The 26,175-nt window shown below is 35.6% G+C and overlaps 1 protein-coding gene across 2 annotated transcripts; it reads left to right on the top strand.

Annotated features, from left to right (window-relative positions):
* The first annotated feature begins 20 nt into the window (after positions 1–20).
* On the top strand, positions 21–26,018 carry LOC100247019 (perakine reductase). 2 transcript variants are annotated; one of them, XM_010661583.3, is made up of 8 exons: positions 21–138; positions 1,060–1,227; positions 23,374–23,538; positions 24,319–24,522; positions 24,670–24,842; positions 24,961–25,057; positions 25,164–25,317; positions 25,584–26,018. In XM_010661583.3, exons 1-8 carry the CDS (start codon positions 73–75, stop codon positions 25,778–25,780), a joined length of 1,224 nt encoding a protein of 407 aa, XP_010659885.1. In that variant the 5' UTR covers positions 21–72; the 3' UTR covers positions 25,781–26,018. The 2 variants fall into 2 exon arrangements, with proteins under 2 accessions (XP_010659885.1, XP_059598897.1); XM_059742914.1 differs by lacking the exon at positions 25,584–26,018 and having other exon boundaries at positions 25,166–25,279.
* The last annotated feature ends 157 nt before the right edge of the window (positions 26,019–26,175 follow it).

The following is a 26,175-nucleotide window of genomic DNA, read 5'->3' as shown; positions in this document are numbered from 1 at the left end:
ATAACTTTATTGAGCTACTGATCACCCTCTACAGAAAAAAGAAGCTCACCTGAACTCTTTAGGTAGGCGAAAATGGCTGAGCTGCAGATGGTTGGGGTCCTACTTCCAAGAGTGAAACTGGGAAATCAGGGATTAGAGGTAAACCCCATTTCTTTCCTTCATTATCCATTTCGTTTGCTTCAACAAAATCTAAAATTTTGTTTTTCAATTTAGTATTCTTCATATTCCAACTGTGGGTAAAACTGGGAAGGAAGTCACCTGCTTGAGATGCAACCCATTTCAATTTCTCGATTATCCTCTGCTAGTAGTAACTAAAAGGAGCCACGTGTTTCTGATGGCATTCACCAGGAAAGAGTGCTAAGATTAGAGAAACCATTGATCTGAATGCATCTTGCATGATGGATACTACATGATTAGCAATATGGGTTTATCCTTAAATGTGGGTATGAAAGCAGAAATGAGTTGATTTAGGAAGTGTCATGCATGTGGGTGTGAAAACAGAAATGGGTTGATCTGGATAGGGTGAATGCTTATGTGTGAGTAAATGATTTGGGTATATTAGGTTTCGCCTTAAAAGTAAGTAATGATGATCAATACAATGCTCATAGCATCACCAATATGTGGTGGCTTTTAGCTTCAATATTATGTACTATTTTCTCAAAAACATGGTTTTGGACCATGTATTAAAAGCATGCTTGTGTGCTACCAATATGAGTCTTAAATTGAGGTCCAATCTTCATGGCCATATTTGAGAAGCTAAGTACTGGTTAATTTTCTTTTCTGTATTGATGCTTATGGTCATACATTTGAAGAAATTTTGGGCAAGCTACAATCTTGTAGACTCCAATAACTGTAGACTGAGAGAACTCACAAGAATCTGCTCCTGTTCTTGTAATGTTAAGCAAACTAATAGACCTCAAATTGTCATCAACATGTAATCAATTCCCTATAGATAATCATTGAGATCACGGAAGAATAGATCTTTATATAAATCTTCCCAACTAAATGGAGAGGTTTTTATTTCTCATTCATTTAAGTGAAACATCCGTTTTCTTATAGGTCTCAAAGCTGGGGTTTGGTTGTAGGGGACTGTCCGGAGGCTACAACAATCCTGTCCCTGGCGATGTTGCTATTGCAATTATCAAGCATGCATTCAGTAAAGGAATCACGTTCTTTGATACAGCAGATGCTTATGGAGCCCAGGCTAATGAAGTCTTGATTGGGAAGGTAACTACAATTTCTCATGGTTTCATCAGGACACCACTAACATCTTTAGACTAACTATGAAAACCTGTAACAATTATTATTATTATTTTGTCCTAATCTGGAACAAATTTCTGATTCCTTTAAGTTGTGCTGAGAATTGGTTTTCAGGTATTTTCTGCATTAGTAAGTATATTTTTTAGAAATTCTGTAGATGGGTCAAATTTATGAATGTTTTATTGGGTTATAGAATGGATACTTTTTAAATTGGTTTATGTCCCTCTGGATAAAACCTGAATTGAATCCGAACTGTTCTCTATGTTAGGAAGTGTCCCAAATTCCTAATTAGTATAGATTCTTTTTTGTGTAAAGAATATTATATAGAATATTTATAGATTGATATATTATTGTAATATTAGACTTCCTTATAGAATAAGGAAGGTTGTTGGAAATATCTCTATAAATATTCTAGGTCATGAGGGGAAAAAGTTATGAGATGGAGATGGGCCTATAGAGACTATACGAGGTGGATAGAGATGTGAGGAAGAACGGGAGGTACCTGGTGGAGCGAGAGGGCTCGTAGTAAGGTATGGATACAAGGAGTGGGGAAACATGGGATGTTTCGGGAACCCAATAGTTGTATCTGATTTTTATCCTCTGTAATATTCTCTATTGTATAGTGGAATTATTCTCTCTCATCCGTGGACGTAGGCATGGTTGGCCGAACCACGTTAAAACCTCGTGTACCGTATGTGTGATTGTTTTATTTTTGTGTTCTTGAACTAACATTGTTGGCATCAAAGCTTTCGCTGGCACTACAATTGGTATCAGAGCTTGGGTTGAAGATTTCTGGAAGAGTAAAAGATCACAAAGCACACAAGATGAAAACAAAAGGAATTTTCACTGAAGGTGGAGTCAATTGCTCTCTCGTGGTGATATGATACAAAAAGGTTTGTGTCATGAAGAGATTGAAGATTAACTTCATGGAATTTGGTCCAAGGTGGAGATTGTTAGGAAGTGTCCCAAATTCCTAATTAGTATAGATTCTTTTTTGTGTAAAGAATATTATATAGAATATTTATAGATTGATATATTATTGTAATATTAGACTTCCTTATAGAATAAGGAAGGTTGTTAGAAATATCTCTATAAATATTCTAGGTCATGAGGGGAAAAAGTTATGAGATGGAGATGGGCCTATAGAGACTATACGAGGTGGATAGAGATGTGAGGAAGAACAGGAGGTACCTGGTGGAGCGAGAGGGCTCGTAGTAAGGTATGGATACAAGGAGTGGGGAAACATGGGATGTTTCGGGAACCCAATAGTTGTATCTGGTTTTTATCCTCTGTAATATTCTCTATTGTATAGTGGAATTATTCTCTCTCATCCGTGGACGTAGGCATGGTTGGCCGAACCACGTTAAAACCTCGTGTACCGTATGTGTGATTGTTTTATCTTTGTGTTCTTGAACTAACATTGTTGGCATCAAAGCTTTCGCTGGCACTACAATCTATTTATCTTTGGAGGTTCTGTTTAGGGGAAAGCAAGTAAACTATGATATTGATCATAATATTTAGGCTCCATTTGTTTGAACTGAAGACACATCTGGTAAAGGAGGAGGGTGTTATTTGTGTCAGGATGTGTCATTATGGTAATGTCAGTTAGGTATCTTATTCAACTGTTTGTCTAATATGACATGAATCAGAAAAGCTAACTCCAAAATTTAAAGAGGGAAACCAATTTCTACAAGGCCAACTGTGAGCAGTGGTTATCCTGAGATAGATTTTGTTGGTCTTTACAAGGCTCGGGATTAAGTTGGAGAAAAGTGAGACTGTTCTAATGGGAAGATGGAGAATGTGGAAAGATTAGCTCTTAGGCTGGGTTTTAGAGTAGGGTTCTATATACTAATTATCTAGGTCTGCCTTTGGGAGAGCTTTTTAAGTCCTTACTCCCTGTAGAGCAGAGGTTTAAGAAGAGACTTTCCTAAGCATTCAAGAGTGTTCATATTTCTCTTAGTTTGGTAGAGTTACTCATCTGGATTATGCTCTGTCTAATCTCTTGATCTAGTTAATTCCATTCTTCTTTTAGCCAAATGAAGATGCAAAAATAGACTTGAAAAGATTGAGAGAGATTTCCAAGGGGGTGTTGCGTCAATTGAAAGGAAAATTCACATTTGTTAGATTGTTTAAAGGTGGTTTGGGTGTTAGAAGGCCCTTGGTGGTTAATAAAGCTTTGTTGGGAAAGTAGATGTGGCTATTTTATGAGGAGAGAGAGATTGAGGTAGAGAGAGAGAAAGAGAGAGAGAGAGAGAGAGAGAGAGAGAGAGAGAGAGAGAGAGAGAGATTGATATGATGTGGTTATCATGTATCAATTTCTTCAACAAAATAACCTCAATATGTGTATAATTGCTTTTTCTATCATTTTTTTTAGAGTTTTCCCAATCTTTCTAGAAGTTTTGATCAATTTCAGTCCCAATAATATTTTTTGTCTATATTTTCATCGATATTTCTTGATATTTCTTGTTATATCTTGATATATCTGTAAAATCCAACTCCCGATATTTTTGTGAAAACCAATATTTTTATCCTTAGGTGTTACTTGGATTGCATGACTGCATTATGGGTAAGAGGAGAAAGGAAATATGAAAGATGACCCATTTTTTTCCATTTGGAAATATAGAAACAGCATAACCTCTTTGCCAATGTGGAGCTTCAAATCCGTCTCAAAACTGTAGGCCCCATTTGGCAATGTCTTTTAAAACAGTTCTTAAAATCAGTTTTTGAGGGTAGTTCTTAAAAACAGTTCTCCGTTGTTTTCAAGAAGAGAATTCTGTTTTGAAACTCAACCATAAAAATAATTTTCTAGGCCTATTCTATTTGAAGGCATTGTGCACTTATGTACAATGTAGAAGCTCCTGTCCTAAAAAATCACCTTGTTTTCAAAACAATTTTTAAAAAGTTGTTAATCTAAAATTTTAAAAAACATGTTTTTGCAATTAAAAAACTATTTTCTGTACTAAGAACAGTTTTCAAACATGCCCTATATTTTCATAGTCCAATCTTAGAATGGAAGTGGATGATTTTTCTTGGTTAGGTTTGTGAATAGTTTCGGCCTGTGACAGTTGTAGATAGAGGTTCTTTATTTGGCCTTTGTGTGCCTTTTATACTTCTTTTGTACCAAGTTGTGCTTCTTTTAGTAATTTTCTATTTATACTTACATTCTTACTTCCCAATCCATCAAAAAAAAATCCATATCTTTGTTTGAAACACAATGGTATCTTATCTTTTCTTTGATTTTTCTATTGAATGTAGTTTTCTGTCTTTTCTTGATTTGTCTCTTGAATATAGTTCTCTATAATGAATAGAGCCTAGATGTTAAGAAACAGGGAAAAGAAGCCAGGAAATGTGGTTATACAATCTGATGGAGATCATTTTTGAAAGAAAGAAAATATGTCCTTGAGCATTCTCTATGATATTCATGTCTTTATACTTATTGGTTTTGTTTGCATGATATAATCATTCAATACTTTAGGTTGTGCTGGCTCCTAAAAGGTATTAAGGAAAGAAAAAAAAATGTTAAGGAAAATGATTTTCTCATGTTTGATTGTCCCATGGAAAATAGTAAAGAAAATTTAATATAATTAAAATTAAACTTATGTATTTTTAAATTATTTGATCTTTATATGGATGAGTTAAAATAAGTGAAATTAGTTTTAAGTAACAAATAAAAATAATTTATTGATTTTTTTTCATTTTTATTTTTCCTTCTACTTTTCTTTTAAATTTTCTTGCCCTTGCAAGTTTCTTAGATTTTATGGGAACCAAATATAGCCTTAATGTTTTCGCATGCCTATATATATCCATAAAACATGAATTATAGCATGTGTTAAGGTTATTGTAGCTCTTTCTCGTGATTTACTATTTGGAAGTAGAATTCACAGATCTGATACAAAAATTTGCAATTCATAGTTTTGGGTAACAAAGGCTAGAGAAAAATTTAGCAACCTACAGTGGATTAGTTGCTGAGGAGAGAGCTCCTGTAAATTGGATTCCTGCGTGTGAGAGGGATTTAGAATGTGTCAAACATAAACGATAATTAGTTCTAAGAGCATGAGAATGGTTGAGAGGAAGACGGTGAAGGTCTTGATTGAGAGGAAGACCTTCTTGATTAGGTTGGAAGGCGAGCAAGGAGGTGAATGGTGTTCGATGACAGAGATAAGTAGAGGCTCTGTTTTTGCATTAGGTTTTGAAAAGGAAGCAATTGGGTGGTTGGTTGAATACTTGACGAAAGCCTTAGCATTGAAGAGTCATATGGGTTTCAACAAAAAATTCAGGGGAAAATGCAGGGCTCATCTGTTGGAAGTTGTCTTCAACAACCATGGAAGGTTCATAAGGATCTCGGAGTTTGCTACCAACAGAAAACCTTCCGTTCTGATCATTCCTAAGGGCGACAAGGGCAGAGGTTGGGAGAGTATCAAAAAAGCGTTAGCTACAATGCTGGTGGTCCCCTATCCGAATGCAGTAGAAAAAGGAAGGAATATAAGAGGGAAAAGCTGGCCTCACAACAAAGTGGACTCGATGCACAGATCCTATGCGAAGATAGTTAGTGACGAAGGACCACGAGGAGGTGGTCTAGTTCCAGTGGGGAGGTGGGCGCGAGCTGTGGTATGTGAAAGCAAGTTTGACAGGGAGAATTGGGCTGAGGTTGGAAAATTGGTGGCAAGAAGCTTAGGGAAGAATGGCGTTGTAACGATCGTACCCATTTCAGCTGGAAAGGGTGTATTTTTCGTTGAAACAACCGAGGAAGCCAATATTTCTCCATGATTTGAGGAAGTTAAGGGTTGGGGAAAGGAGCATTATTCAGTTGCGAAGATGGTCGCCGAAGGAAAATGCGGAAATAGATGGGAAATTTAGAGAAGGATGGATCGAATGAAGGGGGTTGCCATTTCACCTATGGTCGAAGGTTCACCTGAAGAAGATTGTGGAGCAATGGGGGTCTGTAAATGAAATCGATTGGCGTACGCTAAAGTTATTCGATCTCAGCAGGGCGAGGTTAAAGATCGTAATGAAGGATAGGGCAATCCTTCTAGCTATGTTAGAGGTGACTGATGGGGATTGGGTGTTCACAGTCGTCGTCGTAGTGGTCGGAGACGAAGAAAGACGGAGAGGTAGCGAAAAGGGTGAGTCAACTCGGGTGGCTGTCGCTTCTCACACGGGGACAGGTGGAGGAAGACGAGGGGAGTGCGGCAGATCAACGACGGAGGGAAGGTACCGTGTCGGGGAAGATAACAGACATAGGAAGGAGGGAGAAAGGGGTAAGGGCTGCCAGCTCCCGTCGCAGTCTCGTTTGAAATCAACAGATGGCATGGACGGGATTGGAAAAGCAGGAGGAGATTGGGCCGGAGAAGATGAGGCTATTGCCAATGTGGGCTGTCGGGCCCGCGAGAGGAAGGCCCAGTCATTGGCAAAGACTGATCCAAGTACAGCTGTAATGGGCTGCAAGATTAAAGGCCCGTTGGGCTTAGGCCTAAGCCCAGAAGAGGTTACCCCAGTTGTGACTGTGGCGTCGTCACGCAAGGAAGAAGAAGACTCATCTTCTGCAATTGAAAAGGGGAAATCATCTCCTAGACTCCTCGAGTTTCAGTCGAGCAGGTTAGCGGAGAAGAAGCTGTTGTACGGTTCAAGGAAGCTGTGGTCAACCTTCTTTCCCCCAAGCTCAGAGCACCGACAAGGTATCCGGTGCAGTAGCGAGCCCATTTCGCGCGGAAAAATCAAGGTGGACAGCGAAGAGGACCCAAAGACAGACGATTTAGGCGCCGAATCTCAGGCGAACAGAGGATTAAATGCAAGCCCTCTCTTTTCTCCGTGTTTTCCAAGGCTTCGCAAGAAGAGTTTAGGGGAAAGGGACTCGTTGCCGAGAAAGGAAGCGGATCTGAACATTTTTTCATCCAACGAAGATATGAAAGGTTTTTTGGGCCAAGTGGGGTTTGATTCTCGTGACTCAGTAGTCATGGTTAAGCCTTCTTCGCCAGAAACTAGAGGTAAATGGCCTAGCTTGATGGGGAACTGTGATTCGATGGTTGCGGAAATTCTGGAGGTAACGCCTTCACTTTTTAATTCCACCCATCCATATATACCCCCTTCTAGTGGCTTCACTAAATCCCTCTTGAATCCTCCCGTCCACATTCTGAGTCCCTCTAACCCCATGTTTCCCGACTCATCTTCTCAATCTCTGGCACCCATGGAAAACCGAGTAAACTCTGAATTTTTTTTCAAAAAAGTCAACGATGAAGGTCAAATTCCTGTTGATATCCCTAATTTAGAAATGGAAACGGAGGTGATCCAGCCTGCTTGTCCTTACCAGATGTCTGAGAGTGTCAATTCTCTCTCAGCTAATTTAAGATCACCTTTCAAGGAGTCCAGTAAGGTTACAGTTAACTTGGGAGGTATTGCGGGCTCTCCTTCGGGCGAGTTCCAAATAGAAGGACCGTCCCCTAGGAAAATGGCAAAAGTACGTGAGGTTTTAAAGACTCTGGATATCAAGGTATATTCCAGGAGGAAGAGTAGATGCTCCACAGGATTGTGAGACTAATTGGTTTTGGTTCGGAGATTAGGGTCACAGAGTTTCACATGAAGATAATCAGTTGGAATACCAGGGGTTTGGGTTCAAAGAAAAAGAGAAGGGTGGTTAAGGATTTTCTGAGATCAGAAAAGCCGGATGTAGTGATGATTCAGGAAACAAAAAAAGAGGAGTGTGATAGAAGATTCGTGGGTAGTGTTTGGACAGCAAGAAATAAGGATTGGGCAGCCCTTCTGGCATGTGGGGCTTCAGGTGGGATTTTGATCATATGGGACGCTAAAAAATTGTGCAGGGAGGAGGTAGTGTTAGGTTCTGTTTCGGTCTCAATCAAGTTCGCATTGGACGGTTGCGAATCTTTGTGGCTATCTGCAGTTTATGGCCCAAACAACTCAGCTCTCAGGAAGGATTTTTGGGTGGAGCTTTCAGACATTATTGGGCTTGCTTATCCGCGTTGGTGTGTGGGCGATGACTTTAATGTCATAAGGAGAAGTTCAGAAAAATTGGGCGGTTCTAGATTAACCCCAAGCATGAAGGATTTTGATGATTTCATAAGAGATTGCGAATTGATAGATTTACCTTTAAGGAGTGCATCATTTACTTGGTCAAACATGCAAGAGAATCCAGTTTGCAAGAGATTAGATCGTTTCCTGTACTCAAATGAGTGGGAACAAGCATATCCTCAAAGTATTCAAGGAGTACTGCCAAGATGGACATCGGATCATTGGCCGATTGTCTTGGAAACTAATCCGTTCAAGTGGGGTCCAACGCCGTTCAGGTTTGAAAATATGTGGTTGCAACATCCTAGTTTTAAGGAGAGTTTTGGAAGATGGTGGAGGGAGTTTCAAGGAAATGGGTGGGAAGGGCACAAGTTCATGAGGAAATTACAGTTCGTTAAAGCCAAATTGAAAGAGTGGAATAAGGCTTCTTTTGGAGAGCTAAGTAAAAGGAAAAAAGATATCTTATCTGATTTAGTTAACTTTGATTCCTTGGAGCAAGAAGGGGGCCTATCCCATGAACTTTTAGCCCAAAGAGCTTTAAGAAAAGGGGAGCTAGAGGAGTTGATTTTGAGGGAAGAAATACATTAGAGACAAAAAGCTAGGGTGAAATGGGTAAAAGAAGGGGATTGTAACTCAAAATTTTTTCATAAGGTGGCCAATGGCAGGCGAAATAGGAAATTTATTAAGGAGTTGGAGAATGAAAATGGCCTAATGATGAATAATTCAGAGAGCATAAAAGAGGAGATTTTAAGGTATTTCGAAAAGCTCTACACGAGTCCTTCTGGAGAGCCTTGGAGAGTGGAAGGCTTAGATTGGTCCCCTATATCTGGTGAGAGTGCGTTTAGGTTGGAATCCCCCTTTACTGAAGAAGAGATTTTTAAGGCTATTTTTCAGATGGACAGGGATAAGGCTCCGGGGCCAGATGGCTTTACCATTGCAGTGTTTCAAGATTGTTGGGAAGTGATAAAGGAGGATCTAGTGAAAGTGTTTGCAGAATTTCATAGGAGCGGAATTATTAATCAAAGCACCAATGCTTCCTTTATAGTTCTGTTACCCAAAAAAAACATGTCAAGGAGAATCTCAGACTTTAGACCTATTAGCTTGATCACTAGTCTTTACAAGATAATAGCCAAAGTGTTAGCAGGGCGCATAAGAGGGGTACTTCACGAGACCATCCATTCTACTCAAGGAGCCTTCGTTCAAGGGAGACAAATTTTGGATGCAGTTCTCATAGCCAATGAGATAGTGGATGAGAAAAGAAGATCAGGGGAGGAAGGAGTTGTATTCAAAATTGACTTTGAAAAGGCCTATGATCATGTGAGTTAGGATTTTTTGGATCATGTGTTGGAGATGAAAGGGTTTGGTCTTAGATGGAGGAAATGGATGAGAGGTTGCTTGTCCTCGGTTTCTTTTGCAGTCCTGGTGAACGATAATGCGAAAGGGTGGGTTAAGGCATCTAGAGGTTTAAGACAAGGAGACCCTTTATCACCGTTCTTGTTCACTATAGTGGCAGATGTATTGAGTAGGATGTTATTGAAAGCTGAGGAGAGAAACGTCTTGGAGGGTTTCAGGGTGGGTAGGAACAGAACAAGGGTTTCCCACTTACAATTTGCAGATGATACCATTTTCTTTTCCAGCTCTCGGGAGGAGGATATGATGACCCTTAAGAATGTCTTGCTAGTGTTTGGGCATATTTCCGATTTGAAAGTTAATCTTGACAAAAGCAATATCTATGGTATTAATCTTGAGCAGAATCACCTTTCTAGGTTGGCCGAGATGCTTGACTGCAAGGCTTCTGGGTGGCCTATACTTTACCTGGGTCTTCCTCTGGGAGGGAATCCTAAGGCGAGTGGCTTTTGGGATCCTGTGATTGAGAGGATATCAAGGAGATTAGATGGGTGGCAGAAGGCATATTTATCTTTTGGATGCAGAATAACCCTCATTCAATCTTGTCTCACCCATATGCCATGTTACTTTCTTTCCTTGTTTAAGATTCCCGCCTCTGTGGCAGCAAAAATTGAGAGAATGCAAAGAAATTTTTTATGGTCAGGCGTAGGGGAAGGCAAAAGAGACCATTTGGTTAATTGGGACGTAGTGTGTAAGCCGAAATCGAGAGGGGAATTGGGTTTTGGAAAAATATTTATAAGGAATGTCGCTCTTTTAGGGAAGTGGTTGTGGAGATATCCTAGGGAGTGTTCAGCTCTGTGGCATCAGGTTATTTTAAGCATTTATGGATCACACTCCAATGGCTGGGATGTCAACAACATAGTTAGATGGTCTCATCGTTGTCCTTGGAAGGCCATTGCACTAGTCTACCAAGAGTTTTCCAAGTTTACTCGGTTTGTGGTAGGTAATGGGGATAGAATTCGGTTCTGGGATGACTTGTGTTGAGGGGAACAACCTTTGGGTGTCTAATATCCAAGATTACTTAGCGTAGTCACAGATAAAAATGCTCCTATTTCATCAATTCTTGGATATACCCGCCCCTTCTCTTGGAATTTCAATTTTCGCCGAAATCTTTCTAATTCTGAGATAAAAGATTTAGAGGGCCTTATGCGGTCTTTTGATCATCTACACATATCACCTTCGTTTCTAGATAAGAGATCTTGGTCCTTATGTCCTTCAGGTCTTTTCACAGTCAAATCTTTCTTTCTAGCCTTATCCCAATATTCTGAGTCGCCTCCAGTTTTCCCTACCAAGTTTGTCTGGAATGCTCAAGTCCCTTTCAAAGTCAAGTCCTTTGTCTGGTTGGTGGCTCATAAGAAGGTTAATACTAATGACTTGCTACAATTGAGAAGACCCTACAAAGCACTTAGCCTTGACATATGTAAGTTGTGCATGAAGCATGGAGAAACAGTAGATCACCTTTTCCTACATTGCTCTTTGACGATAGGGTTGTGGCACAGATTATTTCAATCAGCAAAGATGGATTGGGTTTCCCCAAGGAGCATCTCTGACATGTTATCTAGTAATTTTAATGGTTTTGGATCTTCCAAGAGAGGGATTGTTTTATGGCAAAACGCGTGCATCGCGTTAATGTGGGTGGTGTGGCGGGAAAGAAATGCAAGGATTTTTTAGGACAAAGCAAGGAATTCTGAGCATCTTTGGGATTCTATTTGTTTTCTTACCTCTTTTTGGGCTTTTTGTTCTAAGGTTTTTAAGGGGATTCCTCTTAACATATTACAACTCGATTGGTTAGCGGCGTGTAACTAGAGTGTCTACTTTTCTCTTTTTGTACTTTCTTATATTTGATTACTTGTAGTCTTGTTTTTCTTTGTTGGGAGGATTCCTCATCCTTCTAATTGTTCCTTCTTTTTATCAATATATTCTTATGTCGTTTCCTATCAAGAAAAAAAATATATATATATAATTTTGGGTAACAACAACTTGATGTTGAATATTATTTGTTCTCCAACATGCTTTCTTGGAGCAAGAACAGAAACAGGAAGCCACAAAATAAATAAATAGACAATGAATAAATAAATAAATTTCACTTCCAGAATCATAAAATAGAGATTGAAAATTATCATGCTTAGGCAAGTGATTTCAACTATGTATTAAATACTCTGATACACAATCAAGTAACTACTGCTATTTCTGTTATCAAAATGTTGAACAGATCATTGTGTGGTTTTGTTATCAATTCTTTTGATTTCTTCCATAAAAGTAGTTTGTAATTTTAATAGATATCGGATCTTGAAGGCATTAAAGGAGTTACCTCAAGAAAAGATCCATTTGGCCACCAAATTTGGTCACGCTGGTTTTGACCCTGCCTGTGGCTTGATAGTGAAATATTATCCTCACATATAAGTCTTATAATTTTATCCTCTCATATAAATATTATCTTACTATTTATTTAAAGGAAAAAGGCCACTATAGTTGTTGAATAGAGAAGAGTGGGTGGACTTCAACATTAATGGAGTGTTTTCGCTTGAAGTTGAAATCGAAGTGCATGACAACATTCCAGAGATGATGGTGTTTTCACTTCACTACCCCATTTTTTTGAGGTGTGCTAGTACAAGAATGCTGAAAAAATGTGTTATAATCATTAAAAAAATGAACGCATGGATGTGAGTTCATTCCTATTGTCATAATGAATTTAATCTCACAGTAGATTGAGTTTTAACCCAAGAAAAAAAAAATATTTCAACTAAGATTGTGTCTCAAATTTAGAACTCATAAGATGAATCCATGTAAAATTAGAAGAACCATCTACAATGGTAAGAAATATCTTGCTCCAATATGAGAATTAACTCTGTGAAGTCCTCAAATATCATGATGAATTAAATCAAAAAGTTCAACTGGTGAAATAGAACAATAAGAAAAAGATAAACACACTTGTTTGGCAAAGGGACAAATACCACAAACATGTTGAGAATCAAAAAGCATTTTTGGAATGTTCTTTGATAATTTTTGAAGAGGAGCGGATGAAAGATGCCTTAGAGGTGCAATTAACATTGTGTACAAGGTGTGAATTCTAGCTAGGTTTGAGATAGTACAACCCATTATATTGCTTAACTAGGCCAATTGTCTTCTTTGTAATCATGTCCTATACCACATAAAAATTAGGATAAAATATTAAATTATATCTCAATGCTTCAGTAAGTTTGCTAATTGATAACAAGTCAACTCAAAATTTTGGAACATGTAATATCTTATCAAGAATCAAATCAGAAAATAGTTTGATAGATCATGTTGACTTAATCTTCGTTTTTCCATTGTCAGGTAAATAAAAAAAAACCAATATAAGTGTTTAATTTACCATGTGTTGGTGGGGATTTGGATATATGATCTATCTCATTGTCATCCAAGTCCAATATAATGTTGAAAATAGATCATGTTGAGTAGTATTACAAGTGGGTGTAAGTGCAACTTAACATTTGTAAAGACCTAATCATTACCATTTTCTTTACGAAGTAAGGCCATGAGTTGATTATATTTCTCGGTGGTGAATGTTGTCATTTCCATAGTTGGTCCTCTAGGTGGTTTAATGGTGTTGGTTTGAATATTGTGAATAGGAAGCCTCTTCCCTATTAGCTTCACTTTATTTCCATACAATTTGTCGTCTACTAGGAATCCCTGCAAATAGAAACGATTGTTAATTAAGCGGTCATCTTAGTCACAATGGCTACACTTAAGTTACCTTCTCGAAGTCCCATTTTCTTGTGCCATGGGAAGTCAATTCATTTGGAATACATGAGAGGATTACATTGCATGGTGGTCAACATTTGTTTCACATTTGATAGTTATATCAGTCTATTGTTCTTGTTGGAGCATAAGAGCATGAATCTTGCGAGTATCTTGTAAAGGTCTCATCACCAAGATTGATTCAGGGATGGTTGCATATGATTCATTTAGTCCAATAAGAAGTTATATAACTCTTTCATTTTCTTCTCATTTAGCAAGGGCTTTCAATCCTCTACAATTGTAGCATAGAGGCTTATGGTATGAAGCCAATTCATCCTAAAGAGTCATTTTAATGTAGTAAATAAGGACAGATTGCTGTCATTATCGATGATTGTCATTTCTTGTCAAATTTGAAAAATTTTAGAATTGTCTTCTTATGAAAACCTCTCTTTGAGATCTTCCAAAACTTTGGCTATTGTTGAAGCATAGATGACAGTACTTTGCTATAGCAAGATGAATTGTGTTTATTATCTATGACAAGAACATATCATTGTATCGTTACCATATATGGAATTTTGGATTTGTAGATGCTAGAGCCTTAATGGATTCATTTACAAATCTAATCTTGTTTTTTGTGCTAAGATTGATATGCATAGCACAACTCCATCGCTCATAGTTGTATCATTAAAGTGGCTTAAAGATTATAACCATCCTCGAATGATCTGAGTGGTCCAAAATAAGGGGTTCTGAAACATCAATTGATGTCTTTATAGTTTTCATGTCAGGATGAATTGCATTTAAGATCCATGACAAGACCATATCATTGTATCATTGCCATATATGGAATTTCGAATTTGTGGATGCTAGAGCCTTAATAGATCCATTTGCAAATCCAATCTTGTTTTTTGTGCTAAGACTAATGTGCATAGCACAATTCCGTCACCTAATAGTTGTATCCTTGAAGTGGTTTAAAGTTTAAAACCATCCCCGGATGATTTGAGTGGTACAAAACATGGTGTTTTAGAAACATCAATTGATGTCTCTATTGTTTTCGTTTCAAGATGAATTACGTTTAGAATCCATGACAAGACCATATCATTATATTGTTGCCATTTGTGGAATTTTGGATTTGCAAATGCTAGAGCCTTAATGGATCCATTTACAAATCCAATCTTGTTTTTTACACCAAGACTGATATGCATAACACAACTTTATCGCCCATAGTTGTATCCTTAAAGTGGTTTAGTGATTAGAATCATCCTTAAATGATTTGAATGGTGCAAAACAAGGGATTCAAGAACATCAATTGATGTCTCTATGGTCTTTATTTCACTCATGATGTTGTGTTTGTGGAGCAAGGTGTTTTGATTTTGGGCCACCAATATCGAGTTCTTTGATATCATGTGAAAAATAGTAAGAAAGAGAGACAAATATGAAGAATTTCTCATTGTATACAGTTAAGAATCAGTCACATAAGTTTTATACATAGAGAGAAAAAACTATTCTAGGTATATGTTCTATGATTAATTTCTAATTACAACAAGAATCCTTATAATTATTCCAAGCCATAAATACAAGAAATTATACCTACAATCACTCCTAATCATTGTTGTACACAAATTATACGATCAAAAGTCAAAGTAGTTTTTTTTTTTCCTTTAATATTAATTCTACAAATAGAGGGTTCCTCTTAATTCAAAGCACATAAAAAAAAAATAAAAAAAATTCAAAGAAACTTTGGAGAGCTCTTGAAAATTTTCCTTGAAGACTTAAAATTTCTTGAAAACTTCAAGAAAATTCAAAGATTTCTTAAAGAATAAAAGAATATTTGAAAATTTCTTAAAGAAATTTAGACTTCAAGATTTCTTTTTATTGGAAGAATTCATGATTTATTGTTTGAAACCTCTTTTGATCTAAATTAAGTACAAAATTGTTTAAAAGGGCGTTTCTATCTTTGTAAGAAGAATTAGGGGATAATGAATATTGTCCCCTCAAATTATCAAATTTATAATTTTACACATAATCTCTTTATTTGATAAAATTTATGTGCACAAGAGTATTTAAGTTTATCCACATCCTTACCACATGGGTGTCCAATTGGGATGTCAAGGTTGCATTTTGTGACCTTGTTAAGCTGATTAGGTAAGGCCAAGATTCCTAGGCCTATCCAAATATCTGATTGATGATTCATTAGTACATATTTTTACAACATAAATTAATATAACTTTGATATATGTTATATTTAGTCAATGTTAAATTCTTTTTCTTTTTTTCTTTTTTTGCTCTTTTAGACCCTCATTTAGGTTGAAAATATATGACCCGCGGTCAAACCAAGATAGGCAAGCACATCTCCTAGCTATTAATTATAATACATTTTGAGCATCTACCCTATCCCATGCTCTCTCCTACCCACAAGCCTCTAACCCAAAGTTTGTTCAAAATTCCACCGGAACGTGAAGAAGTTTCATTGAAGTATGAATCACACTAAACTTACAGCAAAGTTTAAACTAGTTTGTTATGAATTCCATATCAATCAAGACAAGCTCTTTAAATTTATTTAAAATTTTGAAATAAAAATAAGGAAAAAAATAGAATAAATAAAAAACAAACCCTCAAGTTGGGTTTGTAATTAGGTGAATGTGGCTCACTAAAATTTGTTAGGAAAAGACAATATTTTTCATATAGATTGATGCTAAAGAAGCAAAAGGACAAGAAATTTCCAAGTTGCAAAATGTTCTACATGAAATGCAAGTATAACTATAAAAAGCCTATACAACAATTATCAAAGAGAAAGAAGCAACAAGGATTGCAATTGAACAAGCTTTACCAATTATCAGAGAGTTTATATATCATAACCATACAATGAAGCATGTTCATTAGTCCTTATGGCATGTAGAGGCATAATATCAACACAACAAATTGAGTTAGTCCAATAAGATACTGTTTGTTTGAAATGTCTAAAAATTGTCAAGTACAATTTTTTTTTTTGGTTCCTAATTACCAAGAAAACCATGATGTACTAAAAAAGTGTCTCATGGAAGACAAGCAATTTGCTTGTATTGTGTACAAAGCACTTCTTCAATGGAGATCCTTTGAAGCAGAGAAGACAAATATATTTGATAGGATTATCCACACAATCTATTCATCTATAGAGGTGGTATTCTTATACCATTTCACATTTGATTAGTTAGTGACTAGTTGTGCAAATCCTCACAAGAGATTAATTCAATTCGAAATGTGAATTAAATTTGCCTCATTCTACCTTGAAAAAGTCAAGAAATCATCAATAATCTAGCATATTTGCTGTCAACAACTTCAACCCTTCTATTCCTTGTACAAAGTATACTCAAAGCAAGCAATACACCTAATATGGCTTCACTTTGTAGCCAAAATTCACCCACCACCTTGTTTAGTAGAATGGCATAAGTAAAATTTTTTACATCTAAAGGTCCTTATAAAAAAATACTAAAACTACATTATCAGGGTCTCTGGTCATCTTCAATTCCAGTGGAAGTTTCAAGTGGGTATAGTGGAATGGTCGGAAAGCCAAACACACAATCAAAAGTGGAACCTAAGTATGTTGCCTTATTGTTTCAGAACATCTAACTACATATCCTAAGAAAATATATGGGATGATAAGTGATAGCTTAAAGAAAAATATTAGTCCATTTTTGAACTTGTGCATATAAGTAAGCATTTTATTCAAGCATTATACAAAGATGAATTTTACATTTTTAACAAAAACAACATATCTTGCACCTAACACTAACAATACCTTCAAAAATGTCATTCGTAGGCACCTAGATCCACAAGGGTCAGATCAATAAAAGGGTCATCTAAAAATATCCATTCAAATATAGTTGCAAAACAGCAAGCATTAAACATACACTGACAAAGTATTGTCAATGGCCTAAATCATACCTTAGGAATAATGTCTGAGAACCATGTGAGCATAAATTTTCTTTCCTTTCTACTTTGTGTTGATTAATGTTTGAATGAAGAGATCACAATGTTTGTGGGCTAGCTTCTGCAATCTTTAGGTCCCTTCCATGATAACAAGGAAAATATTTAGTTAGGTATTCTCATTCATAAATAACTGTTATTTTATTAGAGAACAAAGAACAAAGAACAAAGAATAGAACTAGGCCAGGGTGGTGGGTTCCCCATTGCTACACTGTGTTTGTATAGCTAAAATTCATTATTGTATAAAATGACTAAAGATCTCCTATACAATTCCACACTTGGAAGTAAATGAGGGGTGTTGGGTTTGATCCTAAACCTACTGCTATCCTAGATGAAAGTGAAATGACCAAGAAAGATGCAGACTGAAGCATTGTTGATTCAAATTCAAAGGAGATGATTGAAATTGTGAATCAGAATGGAAAACAACATGGCAAAATAACGCATCAAAAAATATTAAGATGAAAAATTAAGACAAAAATTTGTTTAAGGCACTCATAACAAGTTCAATTTTTCAATTTGTTGTTAATGCCTTACAAATTTTGTTTTGATGTGTTTGTAAGATTTTTGCATAATTAAGGCATGTTTGGCTCATCTTCATCATTGACGAAAATGGGAGTACCTAAGTGGGGAACACTATCACTTATAGCACACTTCATTTTGAGCATAACCCCTAATAGTGCACTAGGTAAAGACCATTGTAGATAGCACACCTTGGGAGCATCAATCCAAATTGCACACTTAGAGAAGTGCACTTGAGATTTCTGCACTTTTAAGTGATAGTTTGGATTGTTTGGATTGTGCGCTTAAGGATTTGATCAACACTTGGCACTTCATATAGTACATTAAAGGACTCTACTCAGATTACACACTTCTTAAGTGCACTCTTTCTTTCCTCCATCAATGAAGCGCACCCCAAATAACTTTCTACCTTAATGCATTGCCTTGATTGTCCCACTTTACACTCGTGCAACATCTTTTGATCATTGTGCACTCGTCAAGGCTACACAACAATTAGTGCCCTTAAAGTTTGTCGACATCTCATGACAAATGGTTGCATTAACACACTTAGATCACCAACATAGACAGGATGCACAACTAAATAGGGACAACTTTGGAGTAGTAGGGAATGAGGGAAATTTTTGCTTGTAAATACAAGAACTATAAATAAACAAGTAGATGGAGATAATAGAGAAATAAGTTAAATTGTTATTAGAAATAGGAGTAGACTAGTTGCATTCTTGTATTTCTTTTTATTTTTGTAATCTGTTTTAATTTAATTTAATAAATCTTTCTTTTTAGTTTTATGTTTGAATTTTTTATTCTGTGTTTCCATTTTAGTTATGTGTTTTCTACTCTAAGGGGTGAAAGAAACTGAAATCCTAATATTTTAATTCAATTCACCATTGGTTTAGTTATGAATGGTTGAAAGGGAGCTAATTTAGGTTATTGGTTGCAATGATGAAAAGAAATAATCATGGGGAGAAAAGGCTATGATGCTTTGAGTTTGAAGTCCACAAGTCAAGCAACCTTGGCCTCATACCTATGTTTCACCGCAATAGGTCTCATAAACCAAACACAAGCCTTTTGACATGAGGAATCCACTTAAATTATTTGATTGCAAAGACTAAAAAATGAGCAATTAGATTGACTTAATCTTTTGTTGAGGCAATTAATGCCCATGTCAACTAGAACCCTTTTGGTGTAAACCCTTGGCCTAGTCCTAAAGTCGCAAACCCTTTTAGAGCCTTGTTGATGAGTTGAGCCTGAGAAAAGGAATTTAAGTCAGTTTTTACGTTTGAATTTCGTTTTCCTTTAATTTTCCAATATCTAGGTACCATTTCTTTCTCAAATTTAAAAACCAATTTTTTTTACTTCCAACTAGCACTCACACCCCATAAACTCATACCTCTAGATGTTGTGTTTGTGGAGCAAGGTGTTTTGATTTTGGGTCACCAATATCAAGTTCTTTGATATCATGTGAAAAATAGTTAGAAAGAGAGACAAATATGAAGAATTTCTCATTGTATATAGTTAAGAATCAGTCACATACTCATTGTATATAGTTAAGAATGAGTCACATAAGTTTTATACATAGTTAAGAATGATTCACATAAGTTTTATACATAGTGAGAAAAAAACTATTCTAGGTACATGTTTTATGATTCATTGTTAATTACAACAAGAATTCTTATAATTACTCCAAGCCATAAATACAAGAAATTATACTTACAATCACTCCTAATCATTGTTATACACGAATTACACGATCAAAATACAAAGTATTTTTTTTTTCCTTTAATGTTAATTCTATAAATAGAGGGTTCTTTTTAGTTCAAAGCACATAAAAAAAAAATATCAAAGAAACTTTGGAGAGCTTTTGAAAATTTTCCTTGAAGACTTAAAATTTCTTGAAAACTTCAAGAAAATTCAAAGAATTAAATTTGCCTTATTCTACCTTGAAAAAGTTAGGAAATAACCAATAATCTATCATATTTGCTCTCAACAACTTCAACCCTTCTATTCCTTGTACAAAGTACACTCAAAGCAAGCAATACACCTAATATGGCTTCACTTTGTAGCCAAAATTCACCCATCGCCTTGTTTAGCAGAATGACATAAGTAAAATTTTTTACATCTAAAGGTCCATGTAAAACAAATACTAAAACTACATTTTAGGGTCTCCGCTTATCTTCAATTCCTATGGAAGTTTCAAGTGGGTATAGTGGAATGGTCGGAAAGCCAAACACAATCAAAAGTGGAACCTAAGTATCTTGTCTTATTGTTTTAGAACATTTAACTACATATCCTAAGAAAATATATGGGATGATACATGATAGCTTAAAGAAAAATATTAGTCCATTTTTTAACTTATGCATATAAATAAGCATTTTATTCAAGCATTATACAAAGATCAATTTTACTTTTTTAACAAAAACAACATATCTTGCACCTAACACTAACAATACCTTCAAAATGTCATTAGGAGGCACCTAGATCCACAAGGGTCAGGTCAATAAGAGGGTCAATATCCATTCAAATATAGTTGCAAAACAGCAAGCATTAAACATACACTGACAAAGTATTGTCAATGGCCCATATCATACCTTAGGAATAATGTTTGAGAACCATGTGAGCATAAATTTTCTTTCCTCTCTACTTTGTATTGATTAATGTTTGAATGAAGAGATCACAATGTTTGTGGGCTAGCTTCTGCAATCTTTAGGTCCCTTCCATGATAACAGGGAAAATATTTAGTTAGGTATTCTCATTCATAAATAACCATTATTTTATTAGAGAACAAAGAACAAAGAATAGAATTAGGCCAGGGTGGAGGGTTTCTCATTGTTACACTGTGTTTGTATAGCTAAAATTCGTTATTGTATAAAATGACTAAAGATCTCCTATACAATTCCACACTTGGAAGTAAACGAGGGGTGTTGGGTTTGATCCTGAACTTGTTGTTATCCTTAGATGAAAGTGAAAAAACTAAAAGAGATGCAAACTAAAGCATTATTGATTCAACTTCAGAGAAGATGACTGAAATTGTGAATCAGAACGAGGGGTGTTGTATAGCTATGTTTGTATAGCTAAAATTCGTTATTGTATAAAATGACTAAAGATCTCCTATACAACTCCACACTTGGAAGTAAACGAGGGGTGTTGGGTTTGATCCTAAACTTGCTGTTATCCTTAAATGAAAGTGAAACAACTAAAAGAGATGCAAACTAAAGCATTATTGATTCAACTTCAGAGGAGATGACTGAAATTATGAATCAGAACAGAAAACGACAATGCAAAATAACACATAAAAAAATATTGAGATGAAAAATTAAGACAAAAATTTGTAATAAAAGGAAAACAAACAATAATATAATAGACATAATTTATTTCAATTTAAAATATTGTTTTTATTATATTTATAAATATTGAAAGAATATCTATCCTTTTTTAGTTTTATATATTTCTTTATCAATTCTAGTTTTTTATATTTGAATTAAACTTATTAAAGGTAATTAAATCGATGCAAGTACATCACTTTAAAACAAAATTTCAGCATTAGTAGTAATTATTTATAATTTTAAAATTTTATATTATATTTAATCATTGAGATAAAAGAACTATATATGTTCTCAAAACCTAATCACCTAATCATTTGACTGTGATTCTAGAAAACAATTTTTATATAAAAAGTAATGTTGAGAAAAAAATTAATTGTTTGACAAATTTTAAGAAACACTTTTAAAAATATGAAAAATCACTTATAACATTTTCTAAAGAAACATTAATAAGTGATTCTCTTAAAAATATTTTCAGAGAAAATACTTCTATTAAAAACACGGTCAAACTCATGCGGTTTCAAACCATACAAGTATAGCACAATTCTATTATTTAAAAAACAAAGAGTTCACACAAGAATTATTGAATGTCACCCACATATAACTTGATGACTAATATGATAGACCAAGAGTATGTGATTAATGAGAAGGTATTAAAATAAGATTTTCTTTCTAAAAAGGCTAAAAAAAACAAAAAATTAGAATACGCTTAAAGTGTTTTTATTCAAAGTATTTTTAATCAAAGTGTTTTCTCAAGAAATATTTTTATAAGAATCACTTATCAAGTATTTTTTTTATAAGAAACATTTTAAGTGATTTTTCAATATTATAAATGATTTTTTAGATTTTTGAAAGTATTTTTTAAATTTTGTGACATACCTAACTTTTTTTAAAAAAATATTTTTTAAACTAAAAATGTTTTCTATGCGTGAGCTACTCTATATCTGTGATGCATCCGACGGTTTAAAATATATAATTGTAATAATTATTAATAGAATGCATAAGCTTTAGGCACGTGGCTCAAATGTCGAAACGACCCAAATATCAGTGAGAATTAATTAATTTTTTTATTTTTTTATTTTTTGAATGTCAAATAATATATAGAAGTGTGTATACAGTGCATATATAAGGCGGTGGAGAGAGTATAATATAGAAGAAAACAAGACTCGTGGGTCATTTTTAATTTGAAGTAGCCTATGCTCCTCTTCAGTGAAACTCCACTACAGAGGAGCAGATGCCACTGATGTTCTATATAATCTAGTTGCTGTACTAGCCTCTCTACACAGAGAAGTCCCTTCTGAATCCTGAGATAAGGTTAAGGAAGACAAAAATGGGTGAGGAGCATATGGTTCAGATTCAAGTTCCACGAGTCAAACTAGGAAACCAGGGACTAGAGGTACACCCCATTTTCATTCCTTCAGTACCTCTGCTCATTTCATTTACATCATCTAGGTTTTGTTTGTTGATTTTTAGAATTCTTCATACTGAAAGTTCCATATCCTTAAAACTGGGGAAATCAGAGACTTGAGGTGCAACCCATTTCATTTCCTCCATTGTATATTCATTTGATCAGCATCAGCTAGTAGTCACTAAATGGAGCCAAGTCTTCCAAATACTTTCTCAAAAAAGGATTCAAAGAAGCTCTGATGCATTCTCCATGATTCATCTTAGATAAGTAGCTATTAGGATGTGAGGGTTGTAATTTAAGTGTGTCTGTGCATTTGTCATGTATACAAGTCCAATGGTACTTGAGATATTTGATTTATTTATGGCCATTTTTCAACTGGTTATCTATGGGTTGATTTCTTTTCTGTACTGATGTTGAGCATCCGGAATTCGGAGAAACTTTAAACAAAACTTCTATAGATTCTGAAATTTGTAGAATCTGACGGGAATCACAAAAATATGCTCTTATTATGAGAACAAAGTTGTTTCAAGTCAGGTATTGCAGGTTGGTTGGTAGTAAGTTGTGAATGAAGACATGGTTCCTGCTGAAACTGGTTGATTTGATAATAAATGAGTAGAATAGAAGTAACTTTTGTTGAATTGCAAGCCCCCACTTAAGCCGGAAATAGAGAAGAAACTCAATGCAGGAAGGATTTGTCCAAACGGGCTCAAATTGTTGTAGACATTGTACTGACTCATTCTAGTATCTTTTGTGTTACAGGTCTCGAAGCTGGGATTTGGTTGTGCAGGATTGTTTGGAGTCTACGACAACCCTGTCTCTGAAGAACTCGCTGTTTCAATCATCAAGTATGCATTCAGCAAAGGAATCACATTTCTTGATACATCAGACTTTTACGGACCCAATGCTGAGCTTTTGGTTGGAAAGGTACTGCATTTTCACTTGGTTTCATCAAGGACTGTCTAATTCAATTTAATTTATGGGTAGCCTAAAAGGGATTTTCTGATTTGGTTATGTTGTAATGAACATTAGTGTTGGGCTCTTTGGTTGCATAAGTCAGGCAAGAATTAGGAGTATAGGATTTAACAATTTGCAGAAATTGTAAATAGGATCTAATTTATGATTATTCTACTGGGTTCTAGAAAGGGATGTTGTTCAAATTGGTTCATCTACCTCTAGATGAGGCCTGAAATGAATGTTAACTGTCTGGTATTTTACCACTGGATGCTCTGTTGGTTATATAACTTAGGTTGCTTTTGATTGAGTGCTGAAGAAAAACCTCATAAAGGCGGATGATGCTATTGGAACTGGCTTGTATGATAATGATTATGATTTTGATGTCAATCTATTATGTTATCAATCTATGTAATACGAGATGGACAGGAAAAGCTAGGCACCAAATTTAGAGTAGGGCATCAGTCTCTTTTATTTTTGATAATTATATCATACGTTACTCATTATCAGCATTGATGATCAACATCTGTGTCTGCAAGCACAATGGTGTCTTGATTGTTTCTTGAATCATCTCCTGAATGTAGTTCTCTATAATGAACAGAGCCAATATGTAATGGAATAGGGAAAAAAGTTCGGAATGCTGCTTGAGAATCTGATGGTTAGGGAATGAAAATTATAATGCTTAAGCAAGTAATTCAACTTTGTTTTGGTTTTCTTGTAAATTATTTTGAGTGCCAAAATAAAATGTTACAGGTATTGAAGGAGCTACCTCGAGAAAAGATCCAGTTAGCCACCAAATTTGGTCTTGTTAGAGCTGAACCTACTCATATGGTAGTGAATGGTACCCCTGAGTATGTCCGCTCCTGTTGTGAGGCTACTCTTAAACATCTCGATGTGGGATACATTGATCTCTACTATCAACACCGAATTGACACTTCAATACCTATCGAGGAAACTGTTAAGTGTTACAATTTTCGTTCTTCTAATCTATTTTTTAATTTTCTTCAAATCTGTTTCCATAATGGAGTTATCCTTTTGCTGATTGAAGTTCAAATTATTTTACTAATACCTTCTTTAAGAAAATATTTTTTGAAATTAAGGTAGATGGGGGAGCTTAAGAAGTTGGTTGAAGAGGGAAAGATTAAGTACATCGGGCTATGTGAAGCTAGCTCAGACACAATAAGGAGGGCTCATGCAGTTCATCCCATTACTGCCATAGAAATGGAGTGGTCCCTTTGGACTCGAGAAATTGAAGAAGAAATTCTCCCACTTTGCAGGTTTCGTATTTCCTATCCTTAACGATTGATTTTCTATCATAAAACATTCTATAGTTCTTGCATTAGATCCTTAATCCTTAATGGAGGACTTGGTTACACTTGGGATATATTTTTATAGGGAACTTGGAATTGGGATAGTTCCATACAGTCCTCTCGGCCGCGGGTTTTTTGGTGGCAAGGCTGCAGGGGAAAATTTGCCTGCAAACAGTTTTCTGGTATGGGATGGAATATGTTTGGCCTAGTGATTTTGATACCTTCCCCTTTTCTTCTTACATGAATAATCACAGTGATCTAACGAGAAACCTTTTGTTTTATCATCAGAGATCAAATCCTAGGTTTCAAGGTGAGAATTTTGAAAAGAACAAGCTCCTCTATGCTAAAATAGAGATGTTGGCAGAAAAGCACAGATGCACTCCTGCACAACTTGCCCTTGCTTGGCTTTTTCATCAAGGGGATTATGTGGTGCCTATACCCGGTGCGTAAAAAATTTCCAGTCTTACATATCATAATATTTACCATCATCATATGTGTTTGCTGCTAATTGATTTAGGAGTTACAGATTGGGATTGGCCCTTGATGAAATACATGTGATAGAACAAACTAGACCCCATGTTCCATTCTTCTTAAATTGCTAAATTTCAACTAGAAATTTGCTTTGTTATATTGTATGTAGTTATTGCTGAATATTTGTAGTTGAAAATTACAGTGCATAACATTGATCTTTACTTCATATGCATGTAGGAACGACCAAGATTAAAAATATTGATAACAATATCGGTTCCTTGAGATTAAAGTTCACACAAGAAGAATTAGAAGAGATTTCTGCTGGAGTGACACCAGAAGAGGTGGCAGGAGCTAGAGTAGCTGATAATTTGATTCGTTGCTCGTGGCGGTTTGCAAATACACCCGCAAGGGAGACCAAGAGTTCAAATCTGTGAGTGCAGTAGGATAATTTGCGGACATATTCATATTCTGAGACTATTTTGAAACTAGATTCTCCATTAATATGTCCCAATTGAACTGAAGACATAATTTATGTTTCTTAGAATAACATTAATGTTGTTGGTTTTAGTGTATCAAAGCATATTTTTCATGCTTTCATGCTCCTTAACCAAAAGATTAATGCATAACATCTCATGAATAAGATGGGGGAAAAGAGCCCTTCGGTTCTTTTGTGTATCCAAGTAGGGATCTACTGATCTTTGGTTCTTGTAGCTGATAACTAATCCATCTCTTTTTAAGTTTAATGAATTGTTATTTGGGGAGAAACACCTCTAATCAACCTGTCCGATCGCCGATTGGTCACGGTTCTAGTCTAGTCCAACCAATTGGA

The sequence above is a fragment of the Vitis vinifera genome, chromosome 14, assembly GCF_030704535.1.
Source record: "Vitis vinifera cultivar Pinot Noir 40024 chromosome 14, ASM3070453v1".
NCBI lineage: Eukaryota > Viridiplantae > Streptophyta > Magnoliopsida > Vitales > Vitaceae > Vitis > Vitis vinifera.
Note: the sequence above shows the minus strand (reverse complement) of the source record. Positions and strands in the feature narration are given on the sequence as shown.